Source organism: Nerophis lumbriciformis, linkage group LG05 (genome assembly GCF_033978685.3).
Source record: "Nerophis lumbriciformis linkage group LG05, RoL_Nlum_v2.1, whole genome shotgun sequence".
Lineage (NCBI taxonomy): Eukaryota > Metazoa > Chordata > Actinopteri > Syngnathiformes > Syngnathidae > Nerophis > Nerophis lumbriciformis.
This window is the reverse complement of record NC_084552.2, coordinates 46,762,411-46,786,958: the sequence shown is the minus strand read 5'-3', so window position 1 is coordinate 46,786,958 and position 24,548 is coordinate 46,762,411. Positions and strand designations below refer to the sequence as shown.

The 24,548-nt window shown below is 39.0% G+C and overlaps 1 protein-coding gene across 22 annotated transcripts in view; it reads left to right on the top strand.

The window, feature by feature from the left end:
- Positions 1-24,548, top strand: part of LOC133605969 (ELKS/Rab6-interacting/CAST family member 1-like) — a 149,292-nt gene that overhangs the window by 70,161 nt on the left and 54,583 nt on the right. For 16 of the 22 annotated variants that reach the window (XR_009815205.2, XR_009815203.2, XR_009815202.2 and 13 more), the window contains 3 exons: positions 3,077-3,088; positions 12,772-12,907; positions 15,136-15,267. Coding sequence is in view for 18 of the 22 variants with exons in the window: in XM_061959422.2 (XP_061815406.1) it covers positions 3,077-3,088; positions 12,772-12,907; positions 15,136-15,267 (280 nt within the window). In the remaining 4 variants the exon portion in view is untranslated. The remainder of the gene's footprint in view (positions 1-3,076; positions 3,089-12,771; positions 12,908-15,135; positions 15,268-24,548) is intronic. The other 6 variants (XR_009815206.2, XM_061959423.2, XM_061959421.2 and 3 more) reach the window with 1 other exon arrangement.

The window sequence follows — 24,548 nt, the reverse complement described above, 5'->3', positions numbered from 1 at the left end:
ACATGAATATACTTTAGAGTAGTCAGTGTACAGCTCATATAGTGGTATGGATTGACTAGCCACCAAATATGAGTCAACACAAGTGAGTACACCTCAATGGTAATGTGACTACTATTGTTATCTTACTGCTGTAATCCTCTTAGCCTTGGAATTGAGCAGAGATTCACATTTTTCTTACTGGAATCGTCTTTCACTCCTCCATGATGATGTCACTGGTGGAGCTTCTGGATGTTAGACACCTTCTTGTCTTCCGTTTGAGGATGCTCCACAGGTGCACTGCTGGGTTCTGGTGTGGAGGAGACATACTTGTCCACTGCATCACCTTCAGCTTCCTCAGTAAAGCACTTGATCATCTTGAAGGTGCACTTACGATCAGATCATGACGCTACCACCACAGTTCCTTGACTGTAGGCAAAACACATTTAATCACTTGTGTTCTGGTTCGATATCGATATCGGCTATTGTTGGTCTGTCACCAGCAAAAAACAAGTAAGATACGTGTTTGCATGTAGTTAAAAACCCCGGCCGAGTCATACCAAAGACTATAAAAATTAGACCCATTACCTCCCTGCTTAGCATTCAGCATCAAGGGTTGGAATTAGGGGTTAAATAACCAAAAAATGATTCCCAAGCACGGCCACCGCTGCTGCTCACTGCTCCCCTCACCTCCCAGGGGGTGGAACAAGGGGATGGGTCAAATTCAGAGAGTAATTTCACCACACCTAATGTGTGTGTGATAGAGATGCGCGGATAGGCAATTATTTCATCCGCAACCGCATCAGAAAGTCGTCAACCATCCGCCATCCACCCGATCTAACATTTGATCAGAACCGCACCCGCCCGCACCTGCCCGTTGTTATATATCTAATATAGACGATGCAAGGCATTAGTGAGGTTATAAAGCTTTTGCCTGTTAAAGAAAGGAGACTGATCCAATGCAACACAGACATTCGCGTGCCACGCTGTCACGACCCAGACGCACACCAGTGCGCAATCATATGGGAGCCGCGCTGAGCGCACCTCCAAGCGCGTCTCGCTGCCGGCGACGGCCGGGTATGGGCCCGACGCTCCAGCGCCATCCATTTTCAGGGCTAGTTGATTCGGCAGGTGGGTTGTTACACACTCCTTAGCGGGTTCCAACTTCCATGGCCACCGTCCTGCTGTCTATATCAACCAGGGTGAGTCCCACCCCTTTCGTGAGCGCACTGCGCGCGGAGTGACCCCTGTTACGCTCCCCCGGCAACAGGGGTGGCGGGCAGGTAAGCTGCGCGGGCGGAGCGCGCGGAGTGACCCCTGTTACGCTCCCCCGGCCACGGGGGTGGCGGGCAGGTAAGCTGCGCGGGCGGAGCGCGCGGAGTGACCCCTGTTACGAGCCCCCGGCCACGGGGGTGGCGGGCAGGTAAGCTGCTTACCTGCTGCGCGTGACGCCGGCCGCGGCGAAGGCGGACGAGGCGGGGTGTCGGTGCGGTGGGCGCGGTGGGCGCGGTGGTGACCTTGGACGTGCGTCGGGCCCTCCCGCGTATTGCCTCAGCTACGGCTCCCGGTGGGGCCCTCTCGGGGGAAGGGGCCTCGGTCCCGGACCCCGGCGAGGCGTCCCTTCTCCGCTCCGTAAAAGTGTCCATCTCTTTTTCTTTTTTTTTCTTCTGTTGTGGCATATGCAGCAGGTGCCTGCTTGTTTTTCGTATGTGGGTAACAACATTTAACTATGTATATATATTTCCGAATTGGTTTAACTGCCACCCGCCTGAATCTATTTAAAATCTTTTTTTTTTTTTTTTTTCAACCGCCCGACCCGACCCGCAGATAAAATCTTTTTTTTTTTTATTTCATCCGCCCGATCCGCGGATAATCCGCGGACTCCGCGGTTGTGCCCGCAAACCGCGCATCTCTAGTGTGTGACTATCAGTGGTACTTTAACTTAACTTTAACTTTAAAATATGTGATATACTGTCTAATACAAGCTGTCCTTCAGTGTGTTTACTTGTGCAAAGCTGGAGAGCCAGTTAACATCTAAATGTCCTCCAATAAGCACACAAAGTTGGTGTTTTCTTCTATTTTAGTCAAGTCATTTACAACAGGTAAACATGGTAGGCTATATGCTATTAGGAGCTAGCAGCTTCACAACAGCTAAGCAAACAATAGTACACAAGCTAGACATACTTAATAATAATAGAACAATACTGCAGTCTAAAACAGCAAATTTGTCAACATAAACAAGTATCAAATAATTATAGTTACATATTATTTACACATAAAGTCTCCAAGGCAGAATTGCATTAGAAAGTATGCAGTAACAAACGTGTCCGCATCATGAACTTGAATGCATTTTTGTGACCACTAGGCGTCGCCAAAAAAAACTCAATTACAACTCTACTTCAACTTAAAGACAGCATGAATCCATTCCAGACAGTTAAAAATAAATAGGTTAGTGTTTTTCATTCCTACCTTTGTTCTCTGTTTGACTCATTTCACATGATCACACCTTTTCTAACATTTTTCTACAGAAAATAATACAAGTATGTTATGATTCCTGCTGCTATTCTTTTAGATTCATTTTTGTATCAGCCTAGTTGTCTTGCTATTTAAACTACAATATCTTTGAGTGGATAGTGAACTGCTATACAAGCTGTACACTGACTTATCCAAACTGTATTTATTGCTATAGTAGATACAGTAGGTATGCATTTACAAACACACTCAATGTTCAATTTTCATGGGGATTGAAAAGTGTAAAAGTCGACATTGTAAGAACAAATGCATTGTTGCAGATGGTGTTATGGTTACTTTCACCCTATAGGCTTCTCAGGTGTCCTTCTGGTCATCCAAGAGAAGTTTTAAGGTGAAGTGAAGGGAGAGCTCTTGAAAGTATACTTAAACGTCCTAAGTGTCCGTCCTGTCCTTTATAATATTATTTATTTGTGATGTATGTTCCTGCCTGTGACTGTCTCACTGTCACTGATACATGTCCCATAATTCATCTTTGAAGCGTGATCAAGGTGGCTAACTTCGTGCTATCTTTCTGTCTCACCTTTTCCTTTCCTTCACTTTCTTACATCTTCTTCACGGCGCTTCCAAGTCTTGCCTCCAGGTTAGTAAGTACGGCATGTCTGCTCTTTATTTATTGTCCTTAATCTCCTGGCGTGCATCTTGGTCTCAATCCATTCTTATTGCATCGAGTACTTCATAGTTTCATATCGTGTCATTTTTTAAATATGTTTTTTGTTTCTTTAAACATTTGTGCTAACCAATTAGCTGCTTGAGGGTTTAGTTTTTTTCGGCTAGTAGTATCCAGCATTAAAGTCACATTGATTTTTGTTTCTCTCTTATTTTCCACTTTTAACGTCTAAACATGAACTTTTGTTTTTTGTCCACTTTTTGTTCACTCTTGTTTTGGTTGTTTTTCTCTGCATCTTCTTTCTTTTATTTGACGCAAGGAACTCTGACATCATTGTTTCTGTTGCTCGCATTAAGAATTGTTAAACTGCTGTGTTCCTTTGCAGTTGTTTCCAGGTGCTGTTGAAAAAGTTGCTGTTTTATAGTCCTTGATTCTTTTAGTTTTTGTAATATTTACATTCAATAGCTTTAGTGTATTGTGAACATGCTTAAAGGGGAACTGCACTTGTTTTGGAATCATGAGAGACAAGAAGACAAAAGTTTTTATTTTTTTCTTTGCTTTCTAACATGTAAAAATTGGCTTGTTTTTGGCAGCTAGCAATGCAGCTAATGGAAGCACTCAATTCTATATCTAAATCACTTTAAAATGCATTTAAAAACTGTCAAAAATACTTAATTTATGTTCCGTAACTTGTTTAATAACCAAACTGTAGCGACATTGTTATTGTAAGAGCGAACACTGAGGAACTATTTTTCTAACACAGTAGCAAATCAGCATGTTGAGTTAGCCGTCAAAGTTAGCTGCGGAAAGAGATAAGCTAGCAACTGCGTCAACACGAAACACATTTGAGTTTGTAATGCACAACACAATGCGATAAGACACCAATCTGTACAGACTGAAAAACATGAACATTCATATCACGGTATCTTTAAAGTTTTAGCCCACATTACATGTTTTGTTTGTACACAGCTAGCCAGACAGCGTGTGTACTGTAGTTGTACAGTGATGTGCTGCATGTATCATGATCAATATTAAAGTGTGACTCACTCAACGGACAGTTGTGCATTTGGTCCAGCTGGCCGGGGATGTTTTTTCCAGTTTATTTGGGCAATCACTCCATTTATGTCAAAATAGCATGGCTTCAACTTCCACATTTTGCAGCTTCGAGTCGACGTTACTCTCTCGGCTTTTGTCTGCTCCAACATCTCACCCTTCCTTCGTGCTGTCTTCTAGAAGCTGTAGTTCATCCTCTGTACACTCAGCTTTAAAAAGATATGGTAGTGAATTTTTATTTGTCTAAAAATAGTTGTCTTCTTTGTCACTTACCAAGTCTGCCATGATTAGAAAACACACACGCCTTTGTGTCCAAAAGTATGAACACACATTTGTTGCCAGAAGTCGGAAGTGTGGAAACGAAAAATCAATGCGTGGAAAAAATCAGTCCCAAAATCAAAATACGGTAAATATTGTACATATTACATATAGTTATGAATGTCCCTAATACTACATTATACATAGACTTGCAACGTGTATATAAAATAGTTGATGGAGGGTTTGAAGTTGTACTAGAGGGCTTTGAAGGTTACAACGGTGACTCTAATTAGCCACATCTTCCAAGCGTTTTTTTTGGCATCTTTAAAATCCTAAAAAAAAGACATACATGTTTGTGTTCTTGTCTCTCATAATGATTGTAAACGATAGGCAAAATTCCTATCATAATTCCTAAGTAATATCAGACCCTGTGGTCTTTATTAAATTATAATAAAATAAATGAGTATAAGATGGATAACAGACACTGTTCAATAAAAATAATACAATGAATACATTCAGAATAAAAGATATCAGACACTGGTTTTCCTTGAATAATAATAAATACATTAATTAATTCAAGATAAATATCAAACACAATGCATTAATTCAGGATAAATGTCAGATATTGTGGTATACAATGAATAATAATATAATAAATTATTCAGGATAAATTATATCAGGTACTGTGGTATTCAATATATTGTAATAAATACATGAATTCAAGATAAATATCAAACGCATTAAATAATAATAAATTAAATTAATTCAGGATCAGTTATATCCGACAATGTAGTATTTGATAAATGATAATTAAATAAGTTGATTTAGTATAAATTACGGTAAATTCAGACAAAATGAGGTGAATGATTTCAGGCACTTTGGTATTCATCAAATAATAACAATAATGAGTTGCCAATTTTCCAATAAATAAAGTCAGTCCTGCACATCAACTGTCAAATGTTTTCCTGTTTTAAGTACTTTTTTTTAATAAGCTAAATAACCCAAGCAGCATTTTCTAACCTTTTCCAGAACGACTTCCACACATCCCGTGGTGTTAATTTTGTGTGAACTCTATGCAATAAACACACACCAGCCTGATCAAATATTTATACTGGACTCCAAATGCAATATTAATCTTACCTTCACACAGGGTGTCTGGATATCAGCAGAGTGCTAATGGAGTAGGTAGAAAAGTTGTCATGTTGACTTTTAAGCTCAGTAAAGTTTTTTAGGCATGTGTGTTATGTGGTTAGTAATACAATATATACAGTAAATATATAAATAGGAATGTTTGAGGCTTTTGCAGAGTTCAAACAGTTGTCAACAAGTTGATTTATGTTAACATTGCACACATGTTCTAATGCATCACTAAACATTTGCGTGTGGTCTCATACAATATACAGAGAAGCTCATGTTTCATATGTCAGTTAAAGGGCGATACATGGGGAGCTAATGTTACACAGATATCACATTATCAGGATTGTTGGATGAGAAACGTGAAGGAAACTTTCTATTCAGCAATAATGATGTTAGTTAGGCTTGCTGGCATGTTCTTACAGAGTGTACAGACGTTTGAAGTGATCCGGCGTATGTACAATCTGCTCAGTATCTATAATATATATGTATATTTTAAGAAGAAAAAATTCCTGCATGGCAGCTTGTTTGTGTCACAGGCCAATAAAGAAACAATCTGCAAGCCACACAATGTCCTCCATGCCGCAGCTTAGACACCAATGAAGTACATGCCCGTATAAACCCGAACAAACCAGGCAGATGTGATTAGCAAAATAAGAATCAAGACGTAGCTTAGATGAAACTCCTCATGTATTTTTCATAGTGTCTTAAATGCTGCATGAAGCTAGGGAAGGGGGGGCCTTCATGGACGTCTTCCAGTAGGGACATTCCTGACTGTTTATGAGCTGTTACATGCACTTGTGGGGTGTTTAGCTTGAAAAGTATTGCAAAAAATCTTGTTTTTAATCACTGTAGTTTTTATTGCACATTTTTTGGTACAAAACACAGCATGAAATGAAAACAACTTACAATAAGATGAGTGCAATTATTGCAGTTTTTATCAAAACAAAGTTTTGTTTATCAAGTTAGATATTATGTTCTTGTCTAGCCTGTGCAGTTCCCCATTTCCTTGTTTTAGGATCTTTACCAAGTATCGTTCCTTCGCCTGTACGTTTTCTTTATCTGCTGTAAATGTCCCAAATACAGTGCATTTGGAAAGTATTTACAGCGCTTCACCTTTTCCACATTTATTTATGTTACAGCCTTCTTCAAAAATGGAATTAATTAATTTTTGTTCTCAAAATCCTACAAACTACCCATAGTGATTATGTAAAAATATTGCTTTTAGAATTTTTTGCAAATGTAATTAAAATTAAAAACTAACAAATCAAATGTACATAAGTACTCACAGCCTTTTCGCAATAGTTTGTTGATGCACCTTTGGCAGCAATTAAAGCCTGAAGTCTTTTTGAATAGGAGGCCACAAGCTTGGCATACCCATCTTTGGGCAGTTTCACCTATTCCTCTTTGCAGAATCTCTCCAGCTGCATCAGATTGGATGGGAAGCATTGTTGCACAGCCATTTTAAGCTATTCCCAGAGATGTTCAAACAGATTCAAGTCTGGGCTGTGGCTAGGCCACTCAAGGACATTTACAGAGTTGTCCTGAAACCATTCCTTTGATATCTTGGCTGTGTGCTTAGGGTTGTTGTCCTGCTGAGAGATTAACCGTCACCCCAGTCTGAGTTCAAGTGCTCTAGAGCAGATTTCATCCAGGATGTCTCTGTGCATTGCTGCATTTATCCTTCCCAGTTCCAGCCAGTAAAAAACATCTCCACAGCATGATACTGCCACCACCATGCTTCACGGACTATGTTTCTATGCACTAAATTAGTTTGATTTCTCAAATAGTTAGGTCATTTTGTACTTTCACACGTGTGAAGTCCCAGTGTCCATGCACACTCTCTAATGCAGGTGTGTCCAAACTATGGCCCGCAGGCTAATTGCGACCTGCCAGTGTCTTCAATTTGGTCCATCAAACATAAGCAACATAACATGGAGCGTTATATTCATATCATGTACAAATAATTAGCGGTTTTAAAGCTACCATTTTGTCGTCGTCTGGTGGCTAATGACAGTAACTCAACCATTAATTGTACTTTTAGGGAAACACATCACAGCATTACCTATATGACCCAATCCAAACAACCTTCCCTAGTCATGATGCATTAAACAAAAATAATCAACCAGCACAAACATTTGGGGGGGACGGCGTGGTGCAGTTGGGAAAGTGGCGGTGCCATTAACCTGAAGGTTCCTGGTTCGATCCTCAGCTCCTAGCAACCTACCGTATTTTTCGGGCTATAAGTCGCTCCGGAGTATAAGTTGCACCGGCCGAAAATGCATAATAAAGAAGAAAAAAAAACATATATAAGTCGCACTGGAGTATAAGTCTCATTTTTGGGGGAAATTTACTTGATAAAACCCAACACCAAGAGTAGACATTTGAAGGGCAATTTAAAATAAATAGAGAATAGTGAACGGGCTGAAAAAGTGTACGTTATATGACGCATAAATAACAAACTGAGAACGTGCCTGGTATGTTAACGTAACATATTATGGTAAGAGTCATTCAAATAACTATAACATATAGAACATGCTATATGTTTACCAAACAATCTGTCACTCCTAATCGCTAAATCCGATGACATCTTATACGTCTAGTCTCTTACGTGAATGAGCTAAATAATATTATTTGATATTTTACGGCAATGTGTTAATAATTTCACATTTTGGCAAACTTTTACGAAGGAATGGTTTCCGTCTGGCCACTCTATCATACAGGCCTGATTGGTAGATAGTTGCAGAGATGGATGTCCGTCCGTAAAGTTCTCCTCTCTCCACAGAGGAATGCTGTAGCACTGACAGAGTGGTCGCATTCCTGACTAGGGCCCTTCTACCCCGATCACTCAGTTTAGATGGCCGGGCAGCTTTAGGAAGATTTCTGGTGGTTCCAAACCTTTTCTATTTACAGATAACAGAGGCCACTGTGCTCATTGGGACCTTATAGGCAGCAGATATTTTTCTGTTACCTTTCTCAGATTTGTGCCTCAAAACAATCCTGTCTCGGAGGTTTACAGACAATTCCTTCGACTTCATTCTTGGTTTATTATGCTCTGTCATGCACTGTCAAGTACGGGACCTACGTATAGACAGATGTGTGCCTTTCCAAATCATGTCTAACCAACTAAATTTACTACAGGTGGATTCCGAATCAGCTGTAGTAACATCTCAAGGATGATCAGTTGAAACAGGATGTACCTGATCTCACTTTTGAGCTTCATGGCAAAGGCTGTGAATACTTATATACATGTGATGTATTAGTTTTGTAAAAATGTTTATCAATTTGCAAACATTTCTAAAAAAAAAAAAAAGAAACGTTTTCACATTGTCATTATGAGTTATTGTGTGTAGAATTTTGATGCTAAAATGAATTTATTGCATTTTGGAATAAGGCTGCAACATAACAAAATGTGGAAAAAGTGAAGGGCTGTGAATACTTTCCGGATGCACTGTACATGATTGCTTGTGACACTAGAATGTTATGTGTAACACTTTCCAACAATCAATTGTATATAGTTGTCCAAAATGGCATTATTCCATCACATTTCCCCCCAAAATGTGCATGGTTTGCATTCATTTCTTACCACTAGGACTGCACAATTATGGCCAGAATAATTAACACAATTATTTTTATCAGTATTAAAATCCCAATTATTACGGTAATCACAATTAGTCATTATGTTAGGTAAAACAAAGTGTTTAAAACAGGTCAACAATTAAGCTTGTGAATTTGACGTCATGTCACTTGTATTGAAATAGTGGAATAAAAAGACTAAATCAAATAAATGATCCTTGAAGTGTATTTAAAAACAAATATCTGTGTTTTGTTCATTATTGGTTTTAAAAATTAATTGTTTTCATATTATATAATGTTTTAGCTTTATTCAACCATTGTTGATGGTTTTTTGGAGCCATAAAAAAACATTTTGTGTTTAGTGTTATTTAGTGTAACAATTGTATTTACATGAATGACTTTTCATGTTACAGAATTTTTTAATGTTAATATTGCCCACGATCACCCTCATTTAATCTCAGCAGCCAAAACCGTGATGGTGAAAAAAATGTGATCAATTGTGCAGCCCCAATCCACGTCTTCTCCAACAAGGTATCTTTTTCTGCAGTTTGGATTTTAAGTGTTACAACAAAACCAGGGCTGCCGCATTTAACAATTTACCTTTTGTAATTATTCACACAAAATTATCACATTAATCAAGTACGTAGGCAGATTAATCATTCAATTTATTTTGACCCAATATGCTCCTTTACCTTAACCATCAATGTTTACCTAAAAGGTGTGCTGTTATATGTAAGTGATCAGGTCAATAATATGTTCGTGCAAAGATAAGTGATTGTTGTACTCAGAGACTAATTTTTTCCCAAAATACACCTGCCTGGGTTTTAGATAGAACTTTTTTTTTTAAATGTTCATGTTAGACATTCTGACAATAACATTGCATTTGTGTCCAAATATTGGGGCATTTTTTTAAAGTAAATAAAACAATGTAAAGTAATAACCTGATTAATCATGATTAATCCAAAAACATCATCTGATTTTTTTTTTTTAATATCGTTTGACCGCAATAAATGAAACATAATATCTTCTAAAATAACTAATTCTATCCCTGCAAATGCACAGTGTTATGGATATCATCTGTGATTCAAAATGCATCTTCATGTCTCTTTTTGACAGTTAGTTTTATCCAGATGAAAATGAAATATGATATTAATTAGTCAAAGGTGTACATCTATCACTGGACTAACTGAAGAGAGCAGGCCGTAGAAAATACTGACATTTTTTAACCTCTTTTAAAAGGTAAAAAAATTAATTTCGGGATGATTCACATCACTGGGCTAAAGGTATTCTAGCTTCTTGGAAGTCCAAATATGTTTTCACTAAGAAGTTATGATAACAATGGCTCGTAAGGTTTTAACAGGGCAAGCACAAAATTTGCAAAACTGCACAAACACGATAAAAGGTTTTTGATATCTGGATCATTTACGCCCACCCTTGTGTGGTCTTTCACTCTGTTTTGTATTTATTTGTCCTTCTTTCTCAGCTGTGATTCGCTTGGAAGCTGTTAAAACCTTCCTAGCATTAGCAGCCGTCAGTAGATGTGCGCGTGCGTGCGTGTAAAAGGTATTAAAGGTCCCAATGGAGACAAGCTGTGTGTGATAGCAGATAGTGTTGTGACGCAGCTCAACGTCTTCCAGGCATTTTAGATGACAGGGTGGAAGGTTTAAGCTTTTCTCCATCCAGACAGTTGGATGCTTCTATGACTAATCTTTCTCCCAAGATCATGATTCAGGCGCTCATACTATGTACATTTGTCCTGGATTCACTCGCTGGTTTGTGCGTTATACATTCTATTACATTGGACCTCGAGGAGTTGCAACATTAGTTCCAGTCCATACAGTCAGTCAAGCTGCCTTAAAATATACTTTTAGTTACAAAAACAGATATGAAAATGACATTCCTTGCCTTTTTAGACATTATCATGCTGCACCTTGACTGCAGCTGTTCCTGCACACTGGACTGACACTGACTGCATTATGGGATATACAGTGCATCCAAAAAATGTTCACAGTGCTTCACTTTTTCCACGTTTTATGTTACAGCTTTTTTCCAAAATGGAATTTATTTTGTCCTCAAAATTCTACACACCCTAACTTATAATGACAATGTGAATATGCAGCAATGTACAGAGACCCACTACACACCTCTGTACATAGGGGGGACAAAGGTGGACAGGGTGAAAACCTTTAAATTCCTCAGGACCCACATCAGCGAGGACCTCACCTGGGATCACAACACCCAACAAACAATAAAGAAAGCCCAGCAGCGACTGTACTTCCTAAGAAGGCTGAGAAAATTTGGCATGACACCCAAAATTCTCAGCAACTTCTATAGAAGTACGGTTGAGAGTGTCCTTACCAGCTCAATCACGATCTGGTATGGAAACTGCACTGCTAAGGACAGGAAGGTTGTCAAGCGAGTGATTAAAACTGCTCAGTACATATCAGGAGCAGCCTTCCCCTCACTACAGGACATGTACTCTACCAGGGCCACCAGGAGAGCACACAACATCATAAAGGACAGTACACACCCCCAGCACAGTCTCTTCAGCCTCCTACCATCAGGCAGACGATACAGGAGCCTGAAATCCAGAACTACGAGACTGACAAACAGTTTCTACCCATAGGCCATCAGACTTGTGAATGCTAGCCCCCCCCCCCCCCCCCCGTTTTACTTTTGTCTTTTTGAACAAAAGACAGCTACCATGACCACCCCCGAACTGTGAACCATCACTGTAGACACTTTTCATCTTTGATCACTAAAGACACTTTAACTGCTGCTGTGACCAAATGTCACCTCCATATTTATACTGTTGACTGTCAATCAGAATGTGCAATAATGTTATGTTACTTACTGTGCCTTGTATTTACATTTTTATTTTTATTTTTTGTTTTTAGCTAAGTACCGTGTGACTTGTTGAAGGGTGGACTAGCAAAGTAAGATTTTCATTGTACGGCAAACTGTCTGTTTAACTGTGCATATGACAATAAACAATCTTGAATCTTGGATGAAAACCAACGGCTTCCCATCTAACCTGATGGAGCTTGAGAGGTGCTGCAAAAACTGCCCAAGGATAGGTGTGCCAAGCTTGTGGCATCGTATTTAAAAAACACTTGAGGCTGTAATTGCTACCAAAGATGCATCAACAAAGTATTGAGCAAAGGCTGTAAATACTTATGTACATGTGATTTCTTAGTTTTTTTTATTTTTCATAAATTTGCTAATTAAAAATAAAACAAAAAAACTTCTCACATCGTCATTATGGGGTATTGTCTATACAATTTTGAGGACACTAATGAATTTATTCCATTTTGGAATAAGGCCGTAGCATAACAAAAAGTGGAAAAAGTGAAGCGCTGTGATTACTTTCCAGATGCACTGTAATCTGGGATATAACTATACATTTAGTGTGCTGTAGCAAATTTACACAACTGTAAATGGCATCTGTGACACCCCTACGGGTTGTGCTCAAATGCTATTCATGTAACCAAATATCCTCAAAGTTTGATAATCATTAGAAAAATTGTCAATTAATTGTATTGTAGGCCATTCGTTGCCATGTTTTACGGACAAAACCCAATTTAGAAAATCACACATTGCACTGCTGGGTGATGCTGAATGTGATGTTTGTGCAGGCAGATGAAGGATCAGTCCAAGAAGGTGGCCAACCTGAAGCACAACGAGCAAGTGGAGAAGACCAAGAATGTCCAGCTGATGGAGGAGGCCAAGAAGAGGGAGGACAATCTGAATGAGAGCTCCCAGCAGATAAAAGTAGGAAGTTGAAACTCACAAGGTTTTAGCTTCAATATGTTGCTGCTATCACAGCAATGGCAGCAACATGTCAGAATGTGACGTGGTGTCGCCTTGGGCAATGTCAAACACACACACACACACACACAGTCTCCATGCAGCTCGGGGAGTGTGTGCTAGCGGGTATCAGGAGAGGATGATTGACAGGGAATGAGGTGATGTAAAACACACACACACACACACACACACACATAAATATGCAGTTATGCCTGCTGCAGTCTTTGTATCGAAGATGTCCTTTCACTTTAGTTTGTCCCCTTGAACTTTCCACACTCACCTTTTTCCTCCCTCGTTCCTTCTCTGCTCTTCCAGGAATTGTTAGCATCTGATTAGAGGCAGATGACGACGTTAGCAAGCGACTTCAATCTTCTTGAGTTCACAAGTCAGCGCATACTTTGAGCAGCAGTAAGGCGGCGAGTGAAACCTGAGTATAATCCGGACGGTAAATTTAATTCAGCACAATAAAAACATGTTTAATCTAATTAGGAACATCTCCGTCTGCATAGTTAGATTGTTAGACACAAGGTCAAGTTGCATCGGGAAACAGGACTTAAAAAAAATACTTTTTTTTCAGGGAATGGAGAAGAACTTTGGGGGGAATTGTGAGTTGTAGAGCAAGTGTGAGACATACAAACTTCAGGGGAGGTGCAGCAGTTTGAGAAAAGTAAAGTAAAACATTTGCTAGGGTTTTTTTTATTGTGGTGAGGTCAAAAGTGCTGTAAATGCATTTATAGTTGCTGCACTGAGAGTGTGAAATGAGCACAAAACGTGTCCAGTCTAAAATCATCATAATAATAGTAACATAAAAAAGTTGAAAATTAAGGCAAAAGTACAGAATATAGGGCTACGGTATACTATATTGCAATAATAAAGCAAAGATTGAGTGTGAAAGTACAGCAGTGCCAGGATAAGAAATAAATGAACACAACTGCGGTCCCCTCCAGGATTTCTCATTGTCCCATTGGGTTGAGTTTTTCCTTGCCCTGATGTGGAATCTGAGCCGAGGATGTCGTTGTGGCTTGTGCAGCCCTTTGAGACACTTGTGATTTAGGGCTATATAAGTAAACATTGATTGATTGATTGATATTTGTTGTTTTATAGTAATGATAATAATTGTATTTATAGGCAATTTTTGGGCACTCAGGGACACCGTACAGAGCAACATAAATAATTACATGTGTTAAAGGAGCAATGTATGTACAATACAAATACAATACTACACTAAAATATGATGGATGTTCATTACAAGATTCAAATAACTTGAAGAGCGCAGACCTTCACCAGGCCCGACCGAGCGTTGACCAACAAGTCTTGAATCCAGACAGGGATGCGGATCAACCCTTAAATGCAATTACTTTTTTTTTTATTCCATTTCTGACATTTCCTCATAGGAAGACAAAAATCCACATATAGCGGAGTGAAAGAAACCGAGTGAAGCCGGTGTTTTTGTGTCTGTGGGTGGAGGCAGGGCCGTTAGCATACGCCCACACAAGTAGAGGCTCATAGCAGTAGTAGAAATGATCTGGATCATCCCCAAAATACAATCACTTCTCCAGCTCAGTGGCCTTGTGGTTAGAGTGTCCGCCCTGAGACTGGCAGGTCTTGAGTTCAAACCACGGTCGAGTCATACCAAAGACTACAAAAAATGGGAACCATTGCCTCCCTGCTAGTCACTCAGCATCAAGGGTTGGAATTGGGGGTTAAATCACCAAAATGATTCCAGAGCGCGGCACACGCTGCTGCTCACTACTGCTCACTGCTCCCCTCATTTCCCAGGGGGTGGAACAAGGAGATGGGTCAAATGCAGAGGACACATTTCACCACACCCAGTGTGTGGGTGTGACAATCGTTTGGGACTTGAACTGACTTCATTATCCCATTTCTGACATTTCCTGAAAGTTTCATCAGCATCTGCCGATAAAGTTTTGATTTATTTTGCTAACTGACAGACAAACCTGGTGATGGCAAAACTTTCTGGCGTAGGTGTTGACAACACAATCATTTGCCACAATCTTTTGTAACAGTTTCATTTAAAAGCTATAGCATTGAATATTTGCAGTTTTGTGTGTGGTACTTGTTTACACATTTTTAACTAGTTGCTAAAATGAAACTGCACTAGCCTTTTGCGCGGCATGAAACTATGTACTAATTATGTGTGTGTGTGTGCGTGTGTGTGTGTGTGTTGCAAGGATTCTCTGCGCAATAAGGAGGAGCGCATTGAGGAGCTGGAAGAGGCTCTGAGAGAAAGCGTTCAGATCACTACAGAGCGAGAGGTGGTGCTCGCTCAGGAGGAGCACGCCCGCACACATGCTGAGAAACAGGTACTGTAGTATGAATACTGTATGTACCTTAGCTAACACGACCTATAACTCCCTCTTCGCCTCACACAACAAAAACACTACTTTCTTTGCCTCTGACAGAACAAAAGATGTCCTTGCCAAGTGTGACTAAATATGCTTTTTGTGGCCTTAAACAAGGTTTTATTTGTGGTCCCATTTCAGTCTTTAATATTAATATTGTAACAGAATAGGAGTTGTGGCTGACTGTAGCCTAGTGAGTATTGTATTAGGCAGTATATATATATATATATATATATATATATATATATATATATATATATATATATATATATATATATATATATATATATATATACACATCTATATATACGTTAGGTCAGGAAAAAAACACAGAGGCTATTTCATCCGGGTTTCCCTGCTCTTCAGGGGTAAAATCCCCTGAAGAGCAGGGAAACCTGGGAAACAGGCTTGTAGGGATATAATAGCCTCTGTGTTTTTTCCTGACCTAACGTATATTCCGCTGTGCCCTGGTATTGAGCACTGTATAACGGATAAACCACAGAAACCTCGACTATATATACAAACCCTGTTTCCATATGAGTTGGGAAATTGTGTTAGATGTAGATATAAACGGAATACAATGATTTGCAAATAATTTTCAACCCATATTCAGTTGAATATGCTACAAAGACAACATATTTGATGTTCAAAACTGATAAACTTTTTTTTTTGCAAATAATCAATAACTTTAGAATTTGATGCCAGCAACACGTGACAAAGAAGTTGGGAAAGGTGGCAATAAATACTGATAAAGTTGAGGAATGCTCATCAAACACTTATTTGGAACATCCCACAGGTGAACAGGCAAATTGGGAACAGGTGGGTGCCATGATTGGGTATAAAAGTAGATTCCATGAAATGCTCAGTCATTCACAAACAAGGATGGGGCGAGGGTCACTACTTTGTCAACAAATGCGTGAGCAAATTGTTGAACAGTTTAAGAAAAACCCTTCTCAACCAGCTATTGCAAGGAATTTAGGGATTTCACCATCTATGGTCCGTAATATCATCAAAGGGTTCAGAGAATCTGGAGAAATCACTGCACGTAAGCAGCTAAGCCCGTGACCTTCGATCCCTCAGGCTGTACTGCATCAACAAGCGACATCAGTGTGTAAAGGATATCACCACATGGGCTCAGGAACACTTCAGAAACCCACTGTCAGTAACTACAGTTGGTCGCTACATCTGTAAGTGCAAGTTAAAACTCTCCTATGCAAGGCGAAAACCGTTTATCAACAACACCCGGAAACGCCGTCGGCTTCGCTGGGCCTTAGCTCATCTAAGATGGACTGATACAAAGTGGAAAAGTGTTCGGTGGAGACCCCTGGACTGTTGAACAACTTAAGCTGTACATCAAGCAAGAATGGGAAAGAATTCCACCTGAGAAGCTTAAAAAATGTGTCTCCTCAGTTCCCAAACGTTTATTGAGTGTTGTTAAAAGAAAAGTCCATGTAACACAGTGGTGAACATGCCCTTTCCCAACTAATTTGGCACGTGTAGCAGCCATAAAATTCTAAGTTAGTTATTATTTGCAAAAAAAAATAAAGTTTATGAGTTTGAACATCAAATATCTTGTCTTTGTATTGCATTCAATTGAATATGGGTTGAAAAGGATTTGCAAATCATTGTATTCCGTTTATATTTACATCTAACACAATTTCCCAACTCATATGGAAACGGGGTTTGTATATATATATATATATATATATAGCTGTATATACATATATCCTACTAATGTGAAGCCAATTCAGAACTAATATGCTGCTTGGGCCTTCATTGAACAAGTAAAGAAAACACAACAAATGGGCGAAAACTATGAAAACACTTTTTAGACGTTATATATTTTGGGAAAATGTCCGGTTATAATATAAACTTAAAATGTATGATTATTTTAGTACCCCGCCTTCCGCCCAAATGCAGCTGAGATAGGCTCCAGCACCCCCCGCGACCCCGAATGGGACAAGCGGTAGAAAATGGATGGATGGATGGATGTTTTAGAACATAAATTTGTCACGATGACTGCGTTCTAAGCGATGCTAAATTAGTATTTTGCTATGGATGGAGGTGGCTGCTATGCTGCGAAAACCGAAGTCAAACTGTTCCAAAAAACATTTTGACAAACAGAAACAAAGTATAATTTTATCCATGAGGTCATTAAGTCCATCAAGGTAGAACAAGTAAACGGCTGCAGAGCACGATAACCACAAGATGATCACCTCCTGAAGGGACCGATCGCCATGACCATGTGACTCCTGAGGCGTTTATGCCAGGGGCCAGCCCTGTGCCAACTCGAGCTGTTTGCCCAGTCACTCTCATTTGGTAAATACTTTCCTATTTAAAGAACAAGCTGCATGTTGTGCCCCTTGGCCCGGCAACAACAAACATCTTTGTGTGCATCAGGAAGGCTCATTATGCCGCCATAGGGATGCTCAGGAGGAAGAGAAAACCACACAGCAGTGGGAGGAGCTTCCTCATTGGTGTACGAGCGACTTCATAAGAGCTCTGACATGTGAAATGTTGGGTTCTGACAAGTGTGGGCCGCAAGGATGAATGCCGGCCTAAGAAAACACAGCCTGTGTAGCTGTTGGCAAAAGTGGTCACCCTCCATTGTTATTAGCAATTCTAAATGTTGGTGGTCACGTACTCTCACTAGAGTCCTTTTTCTTCGCTGCAATTCGCTGACATTGCTCCGTCACGGTAAATATGGATTATTTAAACAATTACATGCAGCTGTGCGTGGAAGTCCGCGTCTGCCCGCCAAGCTCATAATCTGGTCGGTAATGATATTGCAGTGCTTGTTGTTTTTTACCTCACTGTTAGATTTATCCAGGCCAGGTTTGGGCCTCTTAGCACAAGACAAAACCTGGCTATATATATATATATATATATATATATATATATATATATATATATATATATATATATATATATATATATATATATATATATGTATGTATGTATGTGTATATATATATATATATATATATATGTGTGTATAATTTATAGGACCACAGCAATTTTCAGTACTTATTACGTTTTAACAGAAGTGTAGCGAGAACGTGTTTAAACAGAAAGTAACCAGATATTAACATTAAATGAACAAGTACACTAAAAATACATTTTCTACCGCTTGCCCCTCATAATTTTGACAAAATAATACAATCAGAAATGACACAATATGTTACCGCATACGTCATTAGCCAAATAAGTGGCCTTTGCTTACTTACTACTAAATCTTATTTATTGCCAAAATTGTTCTTTGAGTGCAGTAAGAAACATATGTTTAATGTATGATAAGATGTTCTGTTAAAATAAAACCAATAATGAAATGTTTTCTGCTGCATTTAACTTTGAAAAATATTGAAATACATTTTGGTAACGGTACAGAACATTAATGATAGGTATGAAAAACACTGCCCTATTTATTTTCAACCGTCTGGAATGGACTAACGGTGTCTTTAAGTTGAAGCGTTGTGGTCATTGTTTTTTAGGAGACCTAGTTGTCACAATAATTCATAAAGTTAATAAGCTCATGACGCAGTAAGTTGAATATTTTTGACACGTTTGTTACTGGATACTTTCTACTACACTTCTGCCAAGGAGATTTTGTAAGTGTAAGTAATATGCAACTATAATTATTTGATACTTGTTTATATTGACAAATGTGCTGTTTTGGACTGTAATATTGTTCAAAGAAGGACAGTTACTCTGTTACGTATGTCCATCTTGTGTGCTTATCTGTTGTGTAGCCTATAGCCTACCAAGTTTACCTTTTGTAAATAACTTTACTAAAACAGAAGAAAAGACCAACCTTGTGTTCTTATTGGAGGACATTTAGGTGTTAACTGGCTGTCCAGCTTTGCACAAGTAAACACGATGCAGGACTGCTTGTATCGGACATTATAGCACACATTTTACATCAGGGGCCTCAAACTCAATTTACCTGGGGGTCAGATGGGGCTGATAATCTTCTCAAATGCCTTTTTTTTATTTTTTTATTTTAACACAAAATAAGATTAAAAAATAAATAAATAAAACATTAATGAGAAAATAAGTACCGTATTTTTCGGAGTATAAGTCGCACCGGAGTATAAGTCGCACCTGCTGAAAATGCATAATAAAGAAGGAAAAAAACATATACAAGTCGCACTGGAGCCCGGCCACACTATGAAAAAAACTGCGACTTATAGTCCGAAAATTACGGTAAATGTTTGGAGCTGTGAAGTATATTTTAATTTTGGTGTCACTGTCGCGTTTAGCCGACGCACGGAGAACAACTCGATGCACAGAGAATTTCATTTCCACTTTTTTTTCTTGTAACAGCAGCACAACGGTCGGTAGATAATAGCTCGATAGCAGTCTCCTTTTTTTTCTTCTTGCGCTCACTGTTCATGTTTTTCATGATGACATGAACACCATGACATTTGTAGATGGTACAAAGTACCGGGATAGGGAGTGCAAAAAGGCAATTGCTCCCGGAGTGTTAACCGCCGTGCTGTTGTTACAGGAAAAAGAAATGGCAATGACAACGTGCTCTTGTAAACGTTGTCAAAGAAACAAAAAAAAACCCCGAATGACATCAAACATAAATATATGTGGTGTTCAGTGACAATGCAATTAGCGTGATGCAAATAAAAAAAGAAACACAAATAACGGTGTGACCCTATAATCGGTCCGGGTTATTGGGGACTGTTATTGCTGGCAAACAGGTATTGCTATGTGACTTCAGACTACTTTAGGATACATTGAGTTCCTTACTTTTCTTTTATCGCGCCGCGCATTTATCGCTTTGACTTATTTTGTCAGATAGAAACATGTGTACGTATTATGTCCAACTGGGCAGCAACTTGAAAAACTTTTTTTGAAGTGTTGTGAACGCAGCGCGCGGGGACGAATGCCCAATATATATATAAAGGTTTATTTGAAATAGGGACAGATACAGAAACATAGATATCTGAATTTGTTATCCAATGTATGCATCATAGTGTTTGTAGCCAATGCTAATTTACAACACTTGTCCCCAACAACAACAACAACACAGATCTAACATTATTAAAATAGGAAAATAGAAATGAGGCAGCCAGCCAGGCACGGAAGAAAACTCTCCATGGCAACGCTGCTGTAACTTAAACTAAAATATTAATAAATTAATAAACTAATGAATAATACATGTTTCTCTGCTTGCGTCAAGCCCGGTCGATATCCCGCCTCCGAGAGCCATATGCCTCACCGTGATTGGTAGGTTTGTTTAGCTTAGCACACAACACTGTAAATTGCTATTCGTATAAAACTCGCAGGCCATACTAACAATAAACTTTCATATTAAGGTGGGGACCACAAATTATCGTCTCGGGGGACACAATTGTCCCGCGGGCCGTGAGTTTGAGACCCCTGTTTTACATGCAAGCACATATCACATTCTTGTTTATTTACAGACTGTATATGTAGGATATCTGACTGACATCATACAACAATATCAAATGGAGACACGCTTTGCTTTGAACATTTTCCTACCAGGAGAAGAAAGGATAGAGAATTTGTAACAGATGACAGACTAGATTTAAAATGGAAGTAAAGGCAGAAGGAAGTTGTCCAGCGTCTTTGTGGAAGAAATCCTGCGGAAAATCCTGATGCCCCTAAATTTGGCGCTGATGTATGCCAGCCATAGCGGCAAAAAAAAAAGCCCCAAAAAAGTGGCAGCTTTAATTAGTGGAGCAGACGCCACTGAGGCAGGAAGAAGAAGAAGCGCTTTGCAAAAATGTCAACAACATGTGGTCAAAGTCCTCGCCCAACATCAACATCATTCATGGTCTGTACCTTCAATCTACCTGCTTACGTTCCTTCCAGCATACACATTAAGTGCTAACTGCTCTTTAAACAGCATTCAGATGGACTCTCTTCACATAGACATAAATATTTTAATGTTTCTTGTTACGTTATTTTTTTATTTATTTTTTACACAAGTGCGTCACAGCAGTTAGGCTTGGACATAATGATTTACAAAACCACGACAGAGCGAGACACAATAATGAGCTGTTCAAAGAGCCGTAGCTTGTTACAGTGGGCAATTGAGCCTGTAGCTTGAACGTGGCCAAAGCGGGAAGTTCACACACCAAACACACACACCCTGTGCCACATATTGACAAGCCGTGTACTGCAGCGGTTGACCGCACCAAAATATAGGAGACATTTTTTAGCTAGACGTTAGTCATTAATGGTCAGTGAGGAAAAGGTGCGACACACCCCAACATGTCAGTCCACACACACCAAAGTGTTTGTCGGCCACATCCGCAATTGCGTCTTTTTCCATGGAGACCTTGTCATTTTTCTCTTCTTGCTCCCTTTTCTCTTTCCTTACTTTGGAATTTCAAGTGTAGTTTGGTCTGTTTCCAACATGTCTACATGTGCACAATTCAACATGGCTGAAGAGGAGTATGAAAAAGCAGATTGTGTTTAGTCTGACCCTTCTTACTGGCCCTAAAATTAATAATAGTCTTTTCACTTCCTGATAATGGATTACAGTACCTTATAGTTTTGAGCCTGAATATAAGGAGGATGAGCTACACGTTTTAGAAGCTGGTTGATAAGCAGATTTAGCAAGTAGCAATATGGCTCAGTGCTGTATATAGGCTTGATAGGCTGAATATATTCCCCCATTAGCTTCATTGTTAGCTGTCTATTGCTAGCGGATTTTTTTTAAATTCAGAGAAAGACATGTGTTCTTGTCTCACATAGGGATGGTGAATTATAGGCAAAATTCCCTCCAAAAAGTGCAGTTCCCCTTTAAAGGGGAAGAAGCGGATCTTGTTAAATTCTAACACGCCTTTTGATTGATTGATTGAAATTTTTATTAGTAGATTGCACAGTATAGTACATATTCCGTACAATTGACCACTAAATGGTAACACCCGAAGAAGTTTTTCAACTTGTTTAAGTCGGGGTCCAAGCCTATAATTCTGTTTACTTACTGTCAATGATTTATTTATTTTAGAACATGAACATTGCATTGTTACATTTGTTCAATTCAGTCTGAATAGGAGTAGGAAGAAGCAGAGCTTATTTCATCATACATCTTTTCAATATCTCTAAAATGATTATGTACTTACAGCATGCATATAACATGTTGTTTGTCCACTTCATGGTTATAGTAATTGTTTATTTAATTGTAAACACACTTAAAAAAAATGTTCCATTAAGGAACATCACATGTTTACACTTGCACAATTCAACATGTCTGAAAAGCAGTAGGAACAAGGAGAGTTTATTCAATCCTAACCCTTCTTCATGTCTCAAAAGCGACTGATGATTAGTCTGTTTACTTTCTGATAATGGATTATTTATTTTTGAACATGAACATCATGTTTACACTTGCTCAATTTGACACGTCAGAAAAGGAGTAGGGACAAGCAGAGTTTATTTAAAGGGGAACTTCACTTTTTTTTTGGTATTTTGCCTATTGTTCACAATCCTTATGAGAGACAAGAAGACAAAAGGATTTGGTTTTTTTTGCATGTAAACATGTGAAACATGTATAAATTGGCTCGTTCTTAGTGGCTACCAATGCAGCTAATGGGAGCAATCAATTCTACCTCTAAATCATTTAAAATAATGCATCCAAAAACGGTCAACAATACTTCATACATTCAGTAACCCGTATAATAACCAAGCTGTAGCGACATTGTTATTGTAAGAGCGCACACTGAGGAACTCTTTTTCCAGCGTAGTAACACATTGGCGTGCTTTGGTATTAGCTGTAAAAGCAAGCTGCGGAAAGAGATAAGCTAACTTCTACAACAACATGATACACGTTTGACTTTGTGATGCACAACACTGCGATAGGACACCAATCTGTACTGACTGAAAAACATGAACAATCATATTACAGTATCTGTAAAGTATTAGCCCACATTTCATGTTTTGTTTGTACAATGCTTGGCAGCGTATCTACTGTAGTTGTAATAACACGCATGGTGTGCTGCATGTATCGTGATTAATATTAAAGTGTGACTCACTCGATGGATAGTTGTGCGTTTTGTCCAGCTTGTCGAAATTGCTTGGCTCCAAGTTCCACATTTATAGCATCGTCACTTTCACCTCACTTTCTCGGCTTCCATCTGCTCCAACTTTTCACTCTCTGTTGGTCGTTCTTTAAGCAGCAGCAGTCCATCCTCAGTATATTCAGGTTCAAAAAGATAAGGTTGTGAATCTTCATTTGTCTAAAAATAGTTGTCTTCGTTGTTTGTTATCAATTCTGCCATGTTTAGAACACACACACGCGTTTGTTTCCGTATGTAGGAACACAAATTTGTTGCCAGAAGTCGGAAGTGCGCTGCTATCGAAACAGAAATCAGTGTGCGTAATATATCAGTCATCAAATCATCAAAATACGATAAATATTGAATGTAGATTCCTAATTAAGCCTTTAGCTTGACGCTCCTCTACTTTCTCCTGCTCCGCTTGCTGCGGCAACAACAAACAAAAACTCCACACGGTCCTCTTCGTTTTGTATAGTTTACGGCGTGGCGCAGTGGAAGAATGGCCGTGCGCAACCCGAGGGTCCCTGGTTCAATCCCCACCTAGTACCAACCTCGTCATGTCCGTTGTGTCCTGAGCAAGACACTTCACCCTTGCTCCTGATGGGTGCTGGTTAGCGCCTTGCATGGCAGCTCCCTCCATCAGTGTGTGAATGTGTGTGTGAATGGGTAAATGTGGAAGTAGTGTCAAAGCGCTTTGAGTACCTTGAAGGTAGAAAAGCGCTATACAAGTACAACCCATTTATCATTTATCATTTACTTGTCACTTAATTATTCAAAAACGTAAAACAATAACGATGTGGGAACAAATGAATGGCAAAATGAAGCGAGTTTGTTACAGTAAAAAAAGAGTTAGAAAAAGTAAGAGTAAGGTCAAAAAACTGTGTGGCTCAATTCCCCCGCACCTGACTGCCATTACTCATAATGCACTGTGTCCAAAAACTAACCTACCACACAGATCCTTCCGCCATATATGCAATCACATGTATGTCATTAAATTATTTAGACAAATGTAATAATTACAAATAAAGTGTACTTTTTGATTATTCTAAGCATGCAAATAAAGTAAATAGTCCCATTTTGGCTGAATAAACAAAAAGCACCTTCCATAAAATGTAAATTAACTTAAACAGCATTTAGTCTCCTACATTGAACATATCACATATTGTTATGAACATGTCTGTTACTACATTATATATATACTTGCAG